At 45.9% G+C, this 21,569-nt stretch overlaps 1 protein-coding gene across 1 annotated transcript in view; it reads right to left on the bottom strand.

Annotated features, from left to right (window-relative positions):
- Window positions 1–1,325, bottom strand: part of LOC105817422 (putative ankyrin repeat domain-containing protein 20A5) — a 6,697-nt gene extending 5,372 nt beyond the window's left edge. Inside the window, exon 1 of the mRNA XM_012653108.1 lies at window positions 1,075–1,325. Coding sequence (XP_012508562.1) covers window positions 1,075–1,325 — 251 coding nt within the window. The remainder of the gene's footprint in view (window positions 1–1,074) is intronic.
- Window positions 1,326–21,569: the final 20,244 nt, after the last annotated feature.

Consider the following 21,569-nt stretch of genomic DNA (forward strand, 5'->3'; position numbering starts at 1 on the left):
TAAACTGTAAGCACCAGTATAAGTATTTTCAGTGTTTAATATTAGTATTTAATATCTTCATTCTTACAAACTCTGTGGATAGATTAACAGTATCTCATTCCTCTTTTAACTTAAAATCTTTCTCTTAGCAGGGGCACTTAATATTTTTTGCTATGTGCGTAGGTCACTTGTAGATCGGCAAGAAAAGTACTTTGCCCAATTTTAAATTAGAGGTCAGTTTTTTTCTTGTTTGATTTGTCACCATCATCAAGTTCTAAATTCTTTCATATATTTCGGTGTTTCTAGATTTTCTAGTCTGTTCCATTCATTTATCTGTCTCTTCAACTGTTAATAAATGATTAATTTGAAGAAATTAATAGCACATTTCGATATCTAGAAGAGCAAGTCTTATTCACTCCATCACAAAATTTTTCTTCATGTCATCACAATAGTTAAAAAGAGACACCATAAGTAACTCAAAAATTTGGAACCCTTATTACTTTTATTTAGCCATGTAAAATTGATAAGTATAGAAAGAGCTCACATTTTCAGAAAAACGAGTCTCCCTATTGAAGACTATGGTAGCATCTACCCACTTCCAAGTTTCCTTCTAAGTTCCCTGAACTTATCCCTGAATAAAGGACACATTTACACAGGTGTACATTGACATAAAATGGATATTGAACTTCTTGCTAAGATGTTTTCCCACAGAATTTGATAGAGTATGTGAATTATTCCTCGTATTATGTACCTTTCTATAAGGTATATAACATAGTGATTTAAAATGTGTACATTAAAAATAAAATACCGTATATACTTGTGTCAGTGAAATAGCTAAAATTGCCAAGAAAGCGTCCTAGAAGGGGAATCCTGAGTGGACGGGGAACCAGCTGAAGTTTTGTTTGTGTGTTGCTGCCCATACAGATGGCCTTGGCGCTGGACCCCTCCACGGTTTCCACGTCCCAGGTGCTGCGGAGCCTGCAGGGAGGACAGCCGGGCGCCCTCGCTGACACGAGTCCCGGCTCCCGCCAGTCTGGGAAGGGCGCTTCCCCAACACCCGCCGGCACCCAGGCCCGCGATGGCCATTCCCATTACCTCTTCTTTCTGTCTCTGCCATCCAAGACCTTTCTCTTCAGCGACAGGATCTGCTCCACTTTCGCCACGTCACCAGCGCAGGCAGCTTGGTGAATTTTGTCCAGATCTCTTTTCCGGCTGTGGTACCATGGCTGTAGGAAGGCGCTGTCACCAGCCTCTCCTTCCGGGCCCACCCCGGTCTTGCCATGGCTGCCGCAGGGGCCGGAGGGCGGCCGGCCCTTGTCTCCCCCGAAACAGAAGATGTTCTTCATGGTGGCAGCTGCCGGCTTCGGAGGAACCTCAGCTCACCCCCACCTCCCACCCCACCCCAACCGCTTGTTTATTCCCCGCCTCGGGAGCCCAGTGCAACGAAGACAACCCGATCTGACCACGACCTCCAACAAGGGAAATTCCGGTTTCCAATTTCTGACAGGAGTAAATCGCCAGGCAGCGCCAAGCACAGCCAAGCAAGACCAGAACTGCCAGAGCCGTTAAAGCAAGTGCGCGTGCGCGCATCAGAACGACGTCATGGCGCATGCACACAAATGTCAGCAGAGAAACCGTCCCCTGAGTGACACACTCCAGAGCACGCAGGCTCGGGGCTGCTCTGTCCCCGCTGCCCGCGTGTCGTGCACGTGTGGTTGCAACTCGGGCCCCTACGTAGGATGGCAGAGCTCACCCCAGGGCTGCCTCAGGGTTGCCGAGAGTGGCACCCCCTGGGCCTATGGGTTACCAGCTGACTGAGCTCACAGTCCGCACCTGCTCCTCCTCACTCCGGGTCGCTAGCCCGGTGGGCACCAGCGCTGGGAACTCAGCTGCCATCAGGTTGAGCAGCCAGTCCCCACCTGTGTGCCACCCCGGCTGCCTAACTGTCCAGCAGGCTTGGCCCCTCCTGTAGCATGAAGTCCCCAATGTCTCTGCTGCTAGAGTGGCCAAATGGGAGGCTGCTGAGCCGCTGCTGTGCCCAGGCCACAGACAGACCTCCCTCTGTGTCCAGCAGGTTGGCTGGAGCCAGGAGGGGGCATGGCTGCTTGGACTCCCCACAAGCCACGTGGGGGCCTTGGAGACTCAGCTGTGCGATGTGATGGAAGATGGGGCATGGATGTGCTATGGCTGCACCTATGTTCTCAGGGCCCCCACCCCAAGCACTTCTCACCCCGCAAGCCAGGTGCCCCGACTGAAGTTTCTGCGGGAAGCAAGGGCCCGCAGCTGAGTGAGAAAACTGAGGCACAAACTCTGAGAGGAGCACACATTGATTTTGCCAACCCATGTCAGTTTATTTTCCCTCACCCCAGAGAGTTAAAGGCCGAATTTAGCACAAGCTGAGGTCCGGGCTCTGAAAGAAATCCAGGTGTTTCCCCGTAGGAGCATGTCATAAAACCAGCACACACTCCGGGCCCCCGATGCCCACTCCTTCCTACCAGGGGAACCCGTTCATGTTCCTGGTGAGAAGGCACCTCCTGGAGGTGGCCTCCATGCAGCATCTGATGTGACTCAGTGCCCCTTAGGCCGCTGTGTTGGCTGGGCCAGCTCCCTCCTATGCTCGAACTGCTGTTGGCCACCTGAAGGAGCAGGGACAGCTCCCACTCCACATCTTCAATCCTCTGAGCCAGGTGGACTCTCCTCACTTGAAGCTCCAGGGCCTGGTGGCTCTTCAGGGCCCAGGTTCCCAGCTTATCTCCATCTGGGCCATTTGTCTCCAGTGGGTGAAATTTGTCTCCCTGCCCCTCGCAAGGGGAGATGCTGCAAGCCACCTGGGAATGACAGACGTATAACATGGACAATTGACCCCTGAATGCTCTCAGCTCACTCTACCCTGAGCCCTCTCTGTGGTCTTGGACATGACTTTTGTCATTTAGACACTCTCTAGGCACCAACGTCCACCCCAAGCTTGGGAAGATGCCAGTGAGCTCCCTCTGGGGACTGACCTCATGATTAACTAATGAAGACACAGTGTTCACCAAGTTTATGTCACCACAGTAATGCACACCAGTGGCCAACTATATCATTATGCAATTGTCATGTTTAATAGTTTGGAACAATTATTGAATGATTAAATCTCAGCATATTTTATAATCCCTCACCTAATCCTAATTTTCTCTTCCTTATAACCAGGGATATTCGTATAGAATGTATTTTTAAGAATGATCACCTGTTACTTTATCCTCACTGAGTCATGATCTTCTGACCCCTCAGCGCAGCTGAGGACAGGTTCCTGCATAGAGCTAACTTCACAGCTACCTGTCTGAGGTGGAGGGAGGGCGGGTTCACAGAGGAACTGACCCCTCAGCCCAGCACAAACACTTTAGAGGAAGTCCAGATAAAGCTCAGGGCAAGAATGATTGGGGCCAGGCGTGGTGGCTCACGCCTGTAATCCTAGCTCTCTGGGAGGCCGAGGCGGGCGGATTGTTTGAGCTCAGGGGTTCGAAACCAGCCTGAGCAAGAGTGAGACCCCGTCTCTACTAAAAATAGAAAGAAATTATCTGGACAACTAAAAATATATATATAGAAAAAAAAAATTAGCCGGGCATGGTGGCACATGCCTGTAGGCCCAGCTACTTGGGAGGCTGAGGCAGAAGGATTGCTTGAGCCCAGGAGTTTGAGGTTGCTGTGAGCTAGGCTGACACCACGACACTCTAGCCTGGGCAACACAGTAAGACTTTGTCTCAAAAAAAAAAAAAAAAATCAAACTGGGGAACTAACACCCAGACACTGGCTGCCAGCTTTAGCAAATAAAGTTGACTTTTTTGGTTTATTTTTCTGTATTCTTAAGAAATAAAGTTATATTGAGCTCAGTGCAGACACAATTGCATGATCATTTCTATCTTTCATCTTCCGTCTTCTCTTTGGTCTTCTCTCCTAGACCCTATTCACACCAATCCCACTAGTAAATATCTCCTGTACTCATAAATGTCAATACCTTGTGGGGACCATGCCTGTCCTGTAAGGTTGCTGTAGGGATTAAATGAGTTAATATATGTAAAGGATTTAGAACAGAGCCTGGCACATGGTAAGTGCTATACAGGCATTTGCTATTATTTCCACCAGTCTAGTTACAGTTTTGTTTTATCAGCACTTGAACATGAATTATTTCGCCAGGCTTGCTTGACCCACTGTTGAACGGGAATTGTCTGTCCTTTGGGATGACTTCTGCAGCATGTGAGTCTCAGCCACTATTTTGTCTTTAAGGCTTGGGGTGGGAGCAGAGGGATGCGTCTCAATACAGCCCCACACGCTGCACAGATTGTTGGGATATGATCCACATGAGGTCTAATTTAGTTTTCTCTGCAGCTTATTATTTGTCTTTTCCTTATTTCTAGACCAGCAGCCCTGCAATTTTGGACTGTAGCGTTGAGTTCACATGGGCACATATTTAAAGACAACAGCACAGATCCAATACTAAGAAGCATTTATTGGCTCTGTAGCAAGTGAATTGTTTTAAAACTCTACTACTAAAGTGCCTTCACTGACCTGGGGGCTTTGTGTGGGGAGCAGGATGTTTCCAAGGGTCTCTCTCATGATCCTTCCGCAGGAATCAGAGGGCCACATAGTTCAAGCACAGCTGGATTTGTCTGTGACTTTGGGTTATGCCTGCTCTCTGCGCCTACACAGGACACTATTATATTGGGGCTTAAACCCCGCCTCTTGATTCCTCCCTGAGAGGCCTGGCGCCCTTCCATAAGCTGTGTCCAGGTCCAACCCCCTGTGCTCTGGCAGGGATGCCTGGGGGATGGTGTGGCCCCCACACGCACCTGTTGGCCTCAGGAATGCTACTCTCAGCTGGTCCCTGAGTCCATGGTGTGGAGGGTAATGGCCGCCTTGGCAAGGAAATCTGGCCTGCAGGGGGCTCCTCCCCAGGGGCCTGCCCCCACAATGCAGGCCCCGATCCTTGGAGTGGGGGCTCCCTGGGCTTCTCATTCACATGCAATCTGCTCTCTTCCCTGGCTGACCTGGGCCCCCCAGATCTGCCCTTGTCACCCACTGCATTTCAGCCCCCAGGAAAGAGGCCCTGTGTCCTTTGTCCTATCGCCTCAACTGCGCGGCCAGCCAGATCTCTCAGCTGTAAACTAACCTCTGCTCAGCTTGGTTACGGACCCTCTGACGAACTCTGGAATATACCTAGTGCCAAAGACCACCTTCCAGCTGGCTCACATGTTAGGTTTTTCTGAGATTGGCCTGTTTCCCATCTGTCAATTAATCATTACATGAGCAGACACGGATGGCGTGTGTCAACATGCAGCACTCTGGCTGCTGACGGATCCCCCACACTGCGGTACTTCATACAAATGTTCCTGCCTGCCTCCTTGTTTTTCCCGTTTCTAGGAAGGAGCTTATCTGAAGCACTGTCATTATCATCATTTTCCTTTCTGTTCCACTTTGCTTTGCTCCGTGATTGCAGACACACCCATTCACAAGCAGAAGCAGTGGTTCAGAGAGATTTTTGATCACCTGCTCTAAATCGCCAGTTCTGCAAAAGCTGGTGTCTGGGTAAGTGAGGAAATCTCAAGTTACTTTAGAATTTAGGATGATCCTAACAGCCATTGGAGTTCACCATGAAATATTTATTGAGTGTCTGCAGTGAGCAGAGTGCTGAATTAGCTGCCGGAGGATTTAGAAAGAACATTACAGGCTTTTTCCAAAGCACTTAAGAAAGACAAGTTACAGTATTAGACTTTTTTTTTTTTTTTTTTTTTTTTTTGACAGAGTCTCACTCTGTTGCCCTGGCTAGAGTGAGTGCCGTGGCGTCATCCTAGCTCACAGCAACCTCAAACTCCTGGGCTCAAGCTATCCTCCTGCCTCAGCCTCCCGAGTAGCTGGGACTACAGGCATGCACCACCGTGCCTGGCTAATCTTTTCTATATATTTTTAGTTGTCCGATTAATTTCTTTCTATTTTTAGTAGAGACGGGGTCTCGCTCTTGCTCAGGCTGGTCTCGAACTCTTGAGCTCAAACAATCCACCCGCCTCGGCCTCCCGGAGAGCTAGGATTACAGGCGTGAGCCACCGCGCCCGGCCCAGTATTAGACTTTTTAAACAATAAACAACCACTGCAGTTTCTCATCACAAATACTATTTTGAGTTTCCTCAGGAACTGTGCAGTGATTTGAAAATTTGGCTAAAAAACCACATAGGAGGTAAACACTGAGCTTGTGTCATGTGGGGATGCTGTGGCTAATGGAAAGCAAACAGATGTGACATCGGAATGAGTGCAGAGACCTAAGGGACAGGGACGTCTTATTTATTTGGTGTCCTTGGAGAATGAGATAATCTAAAGAAGTAAATTTTGCCGTCACTAAAGTTGCCTTTTGAAGTGCCATTTGGAAAAAAAAAGATTTCTGAAATGGTTAACACACTTCTATTTTATTTTTAATATCTGACTTCAGGAGACATGTATAATTAAATGAAAGTTTGAGAATAAATTCTATTTAACATTTCTAACACAGACTAGCACTTAAAACATAACAATATCTTTTAATATCTTCTTAAAGAGATCATTAACTATTCTACCACTTTTAATTTATATCTCAGTGTCATCATATGACATAACACAAGCCATCTGTGTTATCGTGCGTGATAACACAGTCCCCCTACAGCCTTCTGAAGAGCAGAGGGATGTTTGCTTTTTACTAAGCCCCCCAAACCACTGCATCTTTTGTACCGTTATGCCTGCTTTAAACATTTTACCCCAACTCTTCTTTTGATGTCAGGCTGCCCACTCGCATTTTCAGTTGGTGTACACACCTCCTTGGGGGGATTTCAACCTGTTTCCTCTTTTTGTCTTTCCTCACTATTGCAAACACCAAGATGATGCTGACATCAATAATTTCCCAAAAGCTCCTCCGCAAAGTAGCAGCTTTTGCTCCTCTATCAATCTATGGATTGATTCTTCTCTGTAACTGTCTCCAGAGCCAGTTGATGAACCACAGGGAAAAACTGTTTGCATTGATTTAAGATCACTGTTTGTTTTTGTCCAAAACCAATATGATCCTGTCTAATTCACAAACTTTAGCTCTAAGTAATTTTTGGAAACAGCCATGTCCAAAGTTCAAATGTTCTTTCAAGAATAAGACTTTGCAAATGTCCTGTGCATCTTTAGCATAAGAGTATAACCTTATTCATTCATTCAAAAAAATTTATTCAGCACTCCCCAGTGTTGGGCACTCTCTTAGGTATCAGGGATACAGCAGTGAGCAAGTTAGTAACGCCGCTTGCCGCACAGCAGATGCTTGCTTAATAAATATGTGTTGAGTGAATTTTTAAGGAAAACAGGCACAGTCCTGCCATCACGTAGTTTATGGTCTGTAGGGAATGCACTAAATCTAATGAGTTACCAAACTCATTGGGGCATGAGTTACCAAAGGGAAAGAGGACAGGGTGCCATGCAGATGTCTGGAGAACAAACTTGCTCTGGGAAGTTCTGAGAAGCCACCCAGAACAAAGAGTTTCATCTGAGACCATCAGGAAGAGTGTAAGCTAGTCTGGCGATGTTGCGGAGGTAAAAGGGGACAGAGACGGGTGGGAGACAGAAGAGACAGCACTCCAGGTAGAGGGAACAGCACACACTGAGTCTAGGGCAACTGCGGCGTGTTGGAGGGACTGAAGAACGTCCAGGGTAATGCGGAGCCGTTGAGGGGGTTTTCACAGTGAAGTAACTGATCATATTTGCATTTTGAAAATATTTTGCCTGTAGTGTGGTGGATAGCTTTGTGGGAAGAGAGATGGTGGGATAAATCAGGTGTTGGTAGTCAGGTTAGAGAGTAGATGGATTTGAGAAATGCCTAAGTGGAAATTGGATGGGACTTGATAGTTGACGGCATGTCGGGGGTAAGGCGGGAGAGAGAAAGAATCAAGGACGACTCTTGGGTTTCTGTGTTAGGACCCAGGTGGATGGCTGCCATTTTCTGAGTTGGGTAAGCCTGGAGAAAGAGCAAGTGTGTGTGTGTGTGTGTGTGTGTGTGTGTGTGTGTGTGTGTGTAAATGCCTGAGACGTCTAAGTAGACTTATCCAATGGGGAGTAGGCAACATGGTCTGCATCTGTTTTTGGAGCTCAGGAGAGAGAAAACAGGGCTGATGTAGCCTTCTGAGTCTTTGGCCTATAGATGGTGGTGAATTTATGAAAGAGGACAATCTAGCCCAGGGTGAGTGTGCAGAATGCAACAGGAAGTGGGCCGGCATACAGCCCTGCATCAAGCAACATTTATATTAATAGCTTCATGGGGACTGCTCTGAATGCATTACTTAGAGATATGAATTCTGATATGTTAATCATTAGCAACTATTGTTAATGCTATTTTAGAGCAATGATTTACAACATTTATTCATTTACTGATGAAGACAACCTAATATTTATAAATCCAAACATATGCATAGCAGCTATAAGTAGTAATATTATTACAAGCTTCTTATTAACAATCAATATTGTTCCAGGCTCATCCACCCCAGTCATGCCAGTGACTTAATGATAACAGGGCTCCTCTTGACTACCCTTGGTTTCTCGCTAGTCCTACAGCAAAACTTGATGACTTAAAACTTAACTCATAATTTGCACCTCTGCTTCCTTCGCACCTGCCGTTGCTTGTTCCAATTTCGATATCTAGTTCAGATGCAGAGGCAGCCAATAAGTAATAATAGGAAATAAGTGAATTTTAGAGTATGCTCAAAGCCAATGAGTGCTATCAGGAAAAAAATAAATAAAGCAGGGAATGAGGGAGGTGTAGGCAAGTGGATCACCATTGTAAATTTGGTGTTTTCATTAAGAAAGTGATGTTGGCGCATGACATGGAGGAGAGCATTCTAAGTGAGTTGAGGCTGGTGGAGACGGAGCCAGTGAACAAGGGAGAGAGGGGTAGGTGACCTCCATGGGGCAGTGGGGCTGAGCATGCAGGAATTTTTAATTAATTTCAGTGAAGGGGCGATGAAACTGCAGAGTGTTAGGGTGGGTGTGGCTTAAACCACTGTTCATCTTCAAAAGATGACTACCAGTTTTGCTGAAAATAGACTGCAGTTTGGCAGGATGAAAACAAGGAAACCAGCAGGAGGACCCTGCAGCTATCCAGGAGGAGGTGAGGGTGGATCTTGTCTGTAACATGGGTGTGTTAAAAAGTGACAGGATCCTAGGTGTAGCTTCGAGAGAGAACTAAGAGGATGGATTCATGGATTGCATACATGGGTGTAAAAGAAGGGAAGGGTCTGGGATGACTCCCAGCTTTGGGCTGAAGGACCTGGGAGGATGTAGATATTGAGCACCCACTTCTTGTGCCAGGCAGTATTTTTTTTTTTTCTTGAGACAGAGTCTTACTGTGTTGCCCCGGCCAGAGTGCCATGGCATCAGCCTACCTCACAGCAACCTCGAACTTCTGGGCTCAAGCAATCCTTCTGCCTCAGCCTTCCAAGTAGCTAGGACTACAGGCATGTGCCACCATGCCCGGCTAATTTTTTTTATATGTTTTTGGTTGTCCAGCTAATTTCTTTCTATTTTTAGTATACACGGGGTCTCGCTCTTTCTCAGGCTGGTCTCAAACTCCTGAGCTCAAATGATCCGCCTGCCTCGGCCTCCCAGAGTGTTAGGATTACAGGCGTGAGCCACCGCGCCCGGCCTCCAGGCAGTATTTAGATAGGAAATACAGAAATTTGTACTGTAAGAAATGTTCCCTGCACTGAAGTAGTTCATAGCAAAGAAAGACACATGAGCGTGAGAACATACTGCATCCACCTACCTGTGTGTAGGGACAGAGAAAATGACTACTCTAACGTCTTGTTAGGGTCAGGCAAGGGAGGTTTCAATTAGGTTATCTGGTGATATTACAAATTCGTCAGACCAAAAAAGAAGTGAAAAGGCGTTCTAAGATCAAGAAATAGCGTGTGCAAAGCCCAGTGTTGTCAAAGGCGGTGGGTTATTTGGGGACTTGCAAGTAGAGAGTGGATGATGGGTTGCTGGTGGGAGGGGCCCAGCCTAGGGAGGGACTTAAAGCAGGGGCCCACTCACGAGGATGTGCTGAGCTATGCAACCCGGACCCTCTCGTGGAGGCAGCTGTGAGCCATCAGAAGGTTTTGGGCAGGTATCTCTTTTATAGAATGTTTTTTTTTTTTCCTTTGGGTAAATACCTAGTAGTGGGATTGCTGGATCAAATGGTAGTTCTACTTTTAGTTCTTTGATGTATCTCCATACTCCTTTCCATAGAGGTTGTACCAGCCTGCACTTGAATGTTTATAGCAGCACAATTCACAGTTGCAAAGATGTGGAAGCAACCCCAGTGCCCATCAGCACATGAGTGGATTAATAAAATGTGGTATATGTATACCATGGAGCACTATTCAGCCATAAAAAACAATGGTGAACTAATACTTCTTGTATTAACCTGGATGGAACTGGAGACCATTTTTTAGGTGAAGTATCACAAGAATGGAAGAGCAAACACCACATGCACTCACCATTAAATTGAAACTAATCGATCAATACTCATGTGCACATATGGAAATAAGATTCATCAGAAATCAAGCCGGAGGGAGAGGGGAGGAGGGAATGGGTAAATTCACACCTAACAGGTACAATGCACACTATCTGGCGGATGGGCACACTTATAACTTCGACTCACACTGTACAAAAGCAATTTATGTAACCAAAACATTTGTATCCCTGTAATATTCTGAAAAATAAATAAATAAATACATAAAAGAAGATGTTAGCTGGGCAATATGTGTTTTTGAAGGATAAGTCATGTGTCTCTATCAAGAATAGATCTGCGAGAAGGTAAATTATAAATAGATGAAGGAGATAAAAGAGTTAGGAAGCTACTAAAATTGTCCAGTATTTCATTGAAGGTTTTAACTAAGAGAATTGGGAGTGAGAGAAGAATTAATCAGAGAGAGGTGATTTTTGAGGTATAATTCATAGAAATTGGTGACCAATTGTAAGATGATTGGTTTTCCAATGTGGAAGAAGAGGAATAAAAAACAGTTCTTCTGGTTTCTGATTTGGGAGCTGTCAGGGATGTTGTCATTAACTGAGATGGGAAAATAGAAGGGAGAGAAATGTGCTTCAAGCATGCTGAGTTTGAGCTATGTCTCGGTTTGGATCCCCCCAAAAGGTAACTCTGAAATCAGAATTCACTTGTGAGAAGCTTGTTTGGAAGGTGACCTCAGGAAACATTGTGAGGATGGGAGGACAAAAGAAAAGGAGGAAAGGCACAACCACAGGATTGCATAGGTGACTCCTGTGGCCGCTGGGGCCCAGTCCTACTTGGGGGCCTGGGGAGATGCCAAGACGCCGCCTCGGTGTCCTCCACCAGAGGAGAGGGAGCTGGGGTATTTATCCTCCATCCAGGGCAGCACTGACGGCTGACTTTCTCTGATGCAGGCAGAAAGGCAGGTGCTGCAGGGAGGAAGCCCATGTAGGGTGCAAGTGAATGGAGAGGCAAGTGCCGAGGGCTGTGTGAGGGGCACTGAGAGCTGCAGCTAAAAGGTTCCTGTTGAGATGGATCTGCACGTGGAGATGCTGCCACAGGGAGAAGACTATTCAGATGTGAAGTTCCAGTGAGAAGTCAAACAGGTGACAGTAACTTGAGGACTCTACCATGTTTGGGGAATATTAGCATAAGTCTTTCAAAATGGTTTATTTTCCAAAAATCCCTTGCAGCATAGACACCCCTGTGGTTAATAGTAACTGATCTGTGCCCATCTGCCTGTCCCCAGCAGCAGCAAGCTCGATGAGGCTGAATTGAACTCGGGGTCAGCTCTTCTTCCTGAATAAAATTCCACTCTGATGGACAAGAAACCTTGTGATTTTATTCCGTCCTTTTCTGAGAGGATTGTTTTTCTAAGATTTTCTTCCTTAAAAGAAATCCAGTCTATTAAACAGGCTGGTGTTCCAGCGATGGGGTCCAGCTTTCTAAAGAGTAAAGAATAAATTCTGTTATGGACCAGAGTTAGGAACATTCCTGAATTCGAGTTGGAATTTTTGCTTTAGAAGAAAAGCTCCAGAGACTGGATTATAGAAAAAAACAAAAGATAAAGGAAGTTGAGAAAAATCCTGTGTCCTTCATAGCAGGGGCCAGTGGGTCAGGGTTTGGAGATGGAGAATTGAGTGGGGATAAGCATTGCTGTATTGTTCTTTGGGCCATTTCTGTCCACCCCCACCTATCAACTGCTGTCCTTGAACAGGGTGTATTCCAAGTATTTTAAGCAAGCACATTAAATTCTCAGTCTGTCCATAAGAGCCCATATGTCTGAGAACAATCTTCTCAAGGCTACAAGTAAAGCCTTGGAAACACCTTAGACACTGGGCTAAGTTCTAATTCCATCTTTATGCAATTAACAGTGTGCCCTTGGGTGGGTCATTTGGCCTTTCAAGATCATGGTTTCCTTATCTGTGCAGTGGTGCTAAGACTCGCCTCACAGATTTGTCAAGGTTGGATGGGATAGGAAATGGGAAACTGCCATGAACACCAAAAAGCTCTTGAAAGTAACAAAGATTTGGTCTAAAATGTCTCACTATTATCTCAGCTCTGGATCATCCTTAACCTTCCTCCGGCTCTGGTGGCACAGTATAGGTGATGACCTCAGGCCTGCAGTGTGAAAGGCAGACAGTCCACTCATGGGGTCCCATGACATGTGGCTCAGAGTGACTCAGAAATGCTAGAGGACCCATTGGATTATGTCTTTCTAGAAAAGCTCTGGACCTTGGAGAGGCCCTGAACTCTAGTCCTACTTGGACCTCTCACAAGTGTCCGGCCCTAAGTGGGTTACTTCACCCCTCTGTGCCTTGGTCACTGCACCTGGGAAGGGAATGAATTGGACAGGTTTAACTCCTCAGCTCAATACTTCTGTGATTCTGCACTTAGGACTCTGGACTCCACTAACCCACCCTCCCATTTCACCCGTAGACTAAGGAGCAGAGGTGCTGGAAGCTTCGTGAGCCATCGTCTTCCTAGTGAGCACTCAGGAGCATGCAGGTGTGCTCAGCCCTGAGCAGCGACTCTGCCTCCCTCACCCCACCTTTACCTCTCCGTTCTCCCGCTGGCGAGCTCTGGAGGGGGCAGAAGAGACAGGCATCTGATTAGGATGCCACTTCCCAATGTCAACAGGAGGTCCTTTAGACCAAACTAGGGTCAGCCCCATTTTCAACTTAGGGTGAAACTCCAGAGTGTAAAAGAAAGAAAATCGATGATGAATGTCGCCCAACTCACCTCACAGTCCCTGAGGGCCCACAGCGGCCAGCTCTGTGCCGGACACTGGGAGGGACTGAAGGACATTGAACATTGTCTAGCAAAACGGAACACATTTTAAAAATTAATGTCACTTAGGATGTGACTACCAGATTCACACTCCCTCATTATGCTTTGCATCACTCTGTCTTGTATTTTAAGACAAGTGTCCTTTACTATGTTGACCTACCTTCCACCTCGGCCCAGGAAAGCATATGCAGCGTAGAATGGTGGTGATTCTGGTAAGTTCTATGAGTCAGGGACATATGGTGTCCCCAAGCTCTGTGTTTACTCTTGTACCTGGAGAGATTAGTCATCCAGAGGCACAGAATTGGCCTGAATGCCATCTGGCCGTTCCCTGAAGCAGGCTTGAGGTGACATTCAGCCCTGCATGCCTTGATAGCTAGGTGAGGGCCACCATTAGGAGTGGGAGAAGGAGGCTTGGCCTTCGGTGGCTGCAGATCTCCTGTCCCCAGGCTGTGGTCTGGGTTCCCTGGCCCTGCCATGCACACCTCTTCCTGGCCCCAAGACACCAGCTTGCAAGGATCACTCTTTTCCCCAATCATCTGGAGGCGCTGGGGACACTCGTCTTAGCGTCCTTGGTATTCTGTTTTAGAGCTGGTGCTTTGTAAGTGGAAAGATTCTGGACTTTGGCCGCACATCTGCCTACTTTTCAGCTCTGGTCTTGAGGTCTTGGGTAACTTTTTCAACCTCCCTAAATCTCCCTTTCTTTGTCTGTTAAATGACAATCCTTATAGGGTTGTTGCCTGGGATTAATTTATCTGAGATAATCTATGTAAAGCACCTGGATTTAGGGGAAATGTAATAAAAGTGAGTTCCCTTCTCCCTTGCCTTGGATTATGCGGTTTTATTCCCTTCTGCCAGAGAACCCTGGGGGAAGGAAAGCTAGTGTGTAATTTGCTGTAATCCTAAGTGATGAAGTAAAGTTCTTATCAAAATAATTTTGATGTCCCATTGGCATGTCTGGGCCACAGAAATAATGACATGATGAAAATTAAATTGAAGCTTTTGGATGAAGGAAAGAGTTTAGTCACAGGACAAAGAGAGCTAGACTGGCATTCAGGGAGCCCGGATTCTTGGCCACGAGAAGTGAAACGGCACTCAACTCTCTGGGCAGGTGTTGGACTTTTGTGGGCCTGCAAGACACGTGCTGTGTGGACAGGTCTCTCCAGTCTCCACAGTTCCACGCCCACTCCCTGGGGGCCTCTCATCCATCAGACCCGGCTGTGGTTCCCAGCCCACCTGACCCAGAAGGAGGCCAACTTGGCAATGGATTTTTTTATTAATCCATAATATTTTACATATTTATTTTATGACCCATCCATACATCAAACTTTTCCATCATTTATCTTGGGACAGGATAGTAAGTTACCAGTTATGACGTTCCAAATTACAAGGGCATCTCCACTGAATTTCCACTGGCCTAATGGGTGTGTTACAGGATTTGTATTTGTTTTGAAGAAGAGTCATGTTTCCCTAAAAAAATTTTTTAAAATAACCAAATAAATCCTCTGCTTAACATAACTGTCCATTTTGCAGTCGTGTCCTAGCTCATTCAAGCCCCAACTGCTATTCTCTCCACCCAACTTCCCCAGGCTTGTTGTGGGGAAATTGTGACATCTGACAAACCTCAGAGAAATCGATGAGAGCTGGAAAGGTGAGCTTCATTCATCCACGGTGTTCCAATGAATATTTTCAGGCTTAAGAAACTGACTGTCCAAAAATCAAATTCATTGATTTTTCCAAAGAGCAGGTACAAGCAGATGGCCTCCCCGATGGTTTTCCAGCACTTGCCCTTTATTCTTTATGTTGAACAGCTGCTCTTCTGGAGGCTGAAGAAAAAAAGAAGGAAGGAAAAGCCCTGAGGTTGGCTCCTGTGGAATATGCAGAGAGCAGAAGGCATCTTTCTGAAGAAAAAGCTGTCCAGTTGAAGAAGCCGTCTCTGAAGCCCCGAGCGCCCGTGCACAGCCATCTTGGGGAGCTCACTCGCTGGGCGGACCCTCTGCACAGACCCAGAGGGTCTGGAATGTGTTTCCACACCAGCAAAGGATTCCCGTGAGCAGGACAGCTCTGTCCATGCAAAACAAGAGTGGCTCCAGAGTCCAAAATTGAAACCGGGCTGGAGGAGTGCCAAATTGCATAAGCACAGCCTCTCCTTGCATGCAAGGTGGGAACCTGGTCTGGTTAAAAAAGAAAAGGCTGCAGAGTGACTGTGGTCATCTTACTGAATGGTTTCGAGATTCAGTTTCGTCATCCATAGAATGGAACGACAAGGCCTCTGCAGGCGATGGTCTTTCAGGGCGTGTTAAACGGGTTGGTTATTAGAGCAGTTTACTTGCCCTTATGGAGGAACAAAGAAAAGGAAGTTCAGGAAGCGCAGCCTGTGAGTCCTGGGGTGCTTCGCCACGTCAGAAGAGGGCACGCGGTCCCACCTCTGGTTGTGTTGTGTTCCTGAGCCTTGAAATCTGCATCCCCAGAGAGGAAAATTTAAATCTTCAGCACTGAGCTGTTCTGGAGAAACCACCATTAATGGTGAAAATTCACATTTGAGCCACGGGTAAGGTCTTTGGCCTTTGCTGGTCCCAGGCATGAGACTCAGGGAGGATGGTTGTTGAGGGGTCCTTTTCCAGGGTAAACCGCTTGCCCTCCAGAACTTCCAGAATTGTGGTTCGGACGTCATTTAGATTCTTCACAGATTCTTCTCTCCAAGAAAACAACCCCATGCATTCATACAACTACTTTCTGGGTCTATTTCCTGTCCAAATTAGTCCTACTTTGCCAGATAAACTGTGTCTTTATAAAAGTGTTGGAATTGGGTGGAGATTTTGAACTCCTTTTATAGCTAGTCTTTAATGCTCAGGTTGGCATGTACGGTCACTAGGCTACCCAGGATGCCTGCTCCTGCCCTCCTGTCCTGCAAAGGTGCCAAGTCACAAACACACAGCATCAGGGACCTGGAAGGGCCCACTGGACTGTGGTGACACATGCTCAGGGTTTCCCACAGGACAGTGGAATTTGTTAAGGAGAAAGGAAAAGAGGAGACATTTCTACAAAAGTATGGCTCAGCTGAGAGCTCAGCACTATAATAACAGTGCCACCTCTCTTGCTGTGTGGCCTTACACAAGCCCCCTAACCTCTCTATTCATTGTTTTATCATCTATAAATACACAAATGATATATGATAACTCCCGCCTTATCTATAACTTGAGGATTAGGATCAAGGAAGAAAATAAACCTGATGACATTGTGAAAAATTCTTAAGGCTATAAAACGTTATAATAATAAATTGCCATGATTATTATGTCCAAGAAGCACTAGCTGAAAGATGACACACATTTCTCTACTAGTTTTCTGCTCAGCGTTTCAAAGATCTGTTTGTGCTTAAAAGTCACCCCGAATTGGCATATGCACCTGCATTATCAAATTTTTTCAACTGCTCTGTGTGTTTGAAAATGTTCATAAAAAAATATTGGGAGGAAAAAAATCACCTTAACTGAAAACTACAGTCTCACACACATCTAGAGACAATACATTTAGTAGGAGTCTTATTTTGGAAAATAAAGAAAGCAACAAACAAACAAATTAATTAATAAAGGTAGCATTACCAAAATGCCAAACAAAGCCAAAAAAAAGTCAAAAATTCTGACCCAGTAAAACATGTCCAGGGATATTCATTTATATTGTTATTTATAATAGCACATCATCCTCCAAAACCAGAAAAATGTTCCAATTTGTTATGGTACATTGCCGTTAGGAAATGCTCTATACCCATTAAAACAATAGGTAAAAAGATGATAGACTTTATGCCTATTATAATGTTCAGTAAAACAAGCAACAGAGAGGCAAACTTTTATATGTTGATTACAATGATATTAAATAAAAAAGAAAACAGAAACACCGAAAGTCCAAAAGTGGAAGCATCCAAAAATCACAGTGACACGTAAGGGGGGTGGGATTACGGGAAGATGTTTACTTTTTATGTAAATTTTTCCTTTGATGTGGTTATACTATATTTATTTTTTTAATAAAAAAAAGTTTTTATTATTTTTATTTAGTGGCATTTGAAGCTTTTATACCCAGGGTCCGAAGCCTGGCACTGCTGGCAAGAACAACTTTGCTGTGAAAGCCAACCTCGCTGGGGTGCCAAATGCATTGTTACACGGAGGCTGCAGCAATGACTTTGAACACAATAGTTGCCAGGTTAAAGAGTGCCCACCGGGCAGCCCCAACCCAAATCTGCTTCCAGCCCACTGTTGCTCCCAGCACTTCTGCAAGGAGCCTGCATTGCCAAGCTTTGAAGTTGGCTTCACAGAGCCTGTTTTCTCAGAGCATGAAATTTATATTGTAGACCACAGACTTGTGGGGGGAGGGCATGGGGAGGGGAACAAGAGGTTTCAAAATGATCCCAAATCAAAATGATCCCACAGAAATGTATCAGGAACAGCTAGGGACCACCAGCTGAAGACTGGGATATTACTGATAAGGAAACTGAGACACAGGCAGGACATTTATTTCAGAAATCGAGCCAGTGACCAGGTCCCCCAACCTTTGATGAACCTGCCTTTTTCTTCCACTTAAACTACCTTTCACAAAAGAGCCATAAATTGCCCTTCGTTCCTGGGGCAGCAAGAGTCACGGTCACATCTCAGATGACCACAGCTAAAACTCCTGGTTTCTCACCTGGAGCGGGGAAAGACTGAGGAACCATAACGCAAGGGCGGCAGCGTGCTGCACACTTTGTCCAGTCTGCAAGCCCAGAATTCTGCCTCTGCCTGCTGCTGACTTGCCAATGACCTCCAATCCCCAGAGCCTCGGCTCAGGTCCCCATCTTCCTAGGGAGAGGTCTTAGGTACCCGTTTGGTTTCTGGAGAACCTTAGATGCTTTCCAGGCTACTTAACTCAGTGATTCAGCAACAATATTTCTTGCAGTCCTTCTATGTATACGGAACTAAGGTGGTGAACAAAATCAGATACATTCTGACCCTCAAGGAATTCAGTGGCAGAGCCATGCAGATATGCACTGATAATAATTAATATTTGTTAGGTACTTACTAGTTGCCAAACACTATTCTAAGGGCATTACTCTAAACTCATTTAATCCCCACAAAAGCTCTCCAACCTGGGCATTATGATGTGCATTTTCTAGATAAGGACACTGAGTCATAGAGAGACAAGAACAGGCAGTCTGACTCTAGCCCCTGGGATCCTAACCACCACTCTCCACTATAGAATTTTTCTCAACAGAAGGAAAAAACCTCTTTCTGTAATCCTAGTGCCCGATCCTGATCACAGTGATGTGCTACGTGCTTTTTCCTTCAGCTTTTTTGCACATATTTAACAATCAAAATAATAAAACGTATAATAATTTGTCTCCCACTTGTGTCACTTAAACTTACAGCAGGCACAACTTTGCCACATCACTTTTCTATTCATCACATTCCAGTGAATATTGAATAATTAACTTGATCGTTCTCCTGTTCTTGAGAACACATTTCATTATAAATAACACTGTGATGGACATCTCTGGGGCTAATGAATGTTTCATGCATTAGATTATTTCTCAAGCCTGACTTCTCAGAAATGAATTTACAGAGACAAAAGGTAGGAACATTTTTTAAAATTTTTGATACGTACTACAAATTTTCCCCAAGAAGGCACTACAAGGCTGTGTGTTTTGTCACTATTTAATCACTTACCAAGCAGAATTTTGAAGCAGGAATTGTCTGTGAGTGAATGAAAATATAAGGAATGTGCACACTGCAGGAAGGGGGGTTGTAAGCAGAGCGGAAAAGCTCCTGGCACTCCTGGGAGACAGGCAGGCAGGTCTGGGAAGTGAGGCTGGAGGAAGCGGAGATGAGATCAGGAAAGGACCTCCTCATGCTCCATGTGGAAGAACATAGACTGGATTTTGGAGGTAATGGGGGACCTGCCCAAAGGAAGGAAAGACAGACTATAGGGTCAGATTTGCCAGTGTGGGGAAAGATTCCTGAGGAAGGAAGACTTGGGAGGGTGGGCTGGTGGGCTGACAGGAAGGGAGTGCCCACAGGAAGCCGACCGACAGCCGGCGAGGGCTTCAATTAGGGACGAGGACAGTGGCGGTGGGGGTGGGGGAGCCACTTCCGGAACTGCCTGATGCGGGTTTGTTAAAATGTGGATCAAACTGATTAGGAGGAAAGAAGTCAGCACATCACCCAGCTTTCAGCACTAGATGTCACCTGGCTTAGCAAGGGCACATGCCGGACAAGGAAGGCTTCCAGGTGGGTGTGGAAAGAGGGGGCTGGTTTAGCTTGAACATGAGGCACTGGAAGCATGTCCAAGCAGGGACAACATATAAGAAGTTGTGCAGAAGCACCTAGAGCCAAGAGAGGGTCTGGGAAGAGGGCTGGACTGTTCAGGGACAGCTAAAGCTCTTTCGGGGTTGTGGTCACTCAGGGAGAACGGGCCAGAGTGGGCAGAAGGAAGAAGACTACAGAAATGCAGACATTTGAGGACAGGATAGATGAGGAACATTCAGCAAAGGAGAATGAAGGGAGGACTAGTCTGAAAAATAGGAAGAGAACAAGACAGTGGAGCAAGGTCACAGAAGAAATCTTTTTTTTTAATTCCTTAAAATTTTCTTCTAGGACCATAGGAAAGAGAGAAAGAGAGGGAGAGGGAGGAGATGGAGAGGGGGATAGGAAGGAAGGAAGGGAGGGAGGAAGGAAAAAGAAGAGGAGTGACTGACCACATCAAATATTGCGGAGACTGGTTACCACCCGAAGGATGAACATTATTTGACAGTGATTTCGCAACTCCCTGACACTTAGTTTTCCTATCTATAAAATGGAAACTGTTACTCTGTCATGACAAAGTTTTGAGGTTTGGTTGAAAAAATATATACACAAGTGTGAAAATTTCCTCTAAGCCAGCATTTCCAAAGTATTTTTTGTGGAATATTCCTTGGAAGCTGAGCTATTGTGAGATGAATGAAAGTTTTCATGGTCTAACAAAATTAGAATGTATGGTATTAGAAAAACATGAAGCAGTTTTCTGCAGTTCTTCTGAGCCTTTAATGGACTCATTCATATACATAGAAATTCCAAGAGTACAGTGTTTCCCGAATATATCGAGCAATAGAATATATATATATTTTTTTACAGAGCACCTTGAGGGATCAGTATCTGGAAAACCCACTGTGGGAAAGCCAGGACATGGGTACAGTGATGCCCATCACATCTTGGGCAAACTTGGTGGTCAGTGAGTATTAACTTCTTCACATCAGACAATGAAAGCAGGGGAATCATTCTGGCAAACTGAAGCACAGACGAAGTCTTAGCAGACTATGTGGGATCCTATATTCTGCAGCCTCTTCTGAGAAGCACCTCTGATATCTGGTTCAAATATCTAGTCCATGACTCAGTAACTGTGTGATCCGGCAGGAGTTACTTAACCTCTCTGAGAAATGATGCATGCGTGGAATCAGTTAATCTAGTGTGTGCTATAAATGACTCTTGCAGTGTTAACACATTTCTCCGAATCTCAGTGGCTTAATCAACACACATTTACTATCTTACAGTTTCTGTTGGTCGGCAACCAAGCCTGACCAAGGCGGAGGCTCTGCTTCCCTGTCTCTCATAAGACTGCAGTGGAGATGTTGGCCAGGGGTCTTACACGGAGGCTGTCGTGGAAAAGGAACCTCAGCCAAGCTCGCTGCGGTGGCTGTTGGTGGGACTAGCGTTCTCAAGGGCCTCGGCTCCTCACGGGCTGTTAGCTGGTGCTGCCCTCAGGTCCTTCCCAGGTGGACTTTTCCAACATGCCAGCTTGTCTCATCAAAGCAGCCCAGATGACCCACCTCCTGGAAGAGGGGAGTTGGAGGAGGAAGCCACCAGGGCTTTTGCCATTGTTCTCCTTCACTTTGGGGCTTGTTAATTAACCACTGAGCCTAATTAGCTCTGCCAAGAACAAAGCCTTCTCCAGGGACCTGAGGTCATTCTCCAGGCCTGATGCTTGGAAAGCCAACCAGAGAGGCCGTGTGTCCTGAAGAATCCGAATCCGGCCCCCTACGAGGGGCCTGCTGTGCGATACAGGACGAGTTCTGCATGGCACTTTTGAGAAGAGTAACACAGTACACACAGCGCCGTCACCACTCTGCCCCCCTGTGACACGTTCCCTCTGTGATACCCAACATTGCTGTGACTTCTCAGAGAGACTCCAACCACACCCAGAGGTGCGGCAGGGCTATGGGACTGGCATCTGGAATCAAAGAACACAACCCAGTGCACTCAATCGTCCTTTTCCTCCAAGGGACTTCCCT

Source organism: Propithecus coquereli, unplaced genomic scaffold, assembly GCF_000956105.1.
Source record: "Propithecus coquereli isolate 6110/MARCELLA unplaced genomic scaffold, Pcoq_1.0 Scaffold411, whole genome shotgun sequence".
NCBI lineage: Eukaryota > Metazoa > Chordata > Mammalia > Primates > Indriidae > Propithecus > Propithecus coquereli.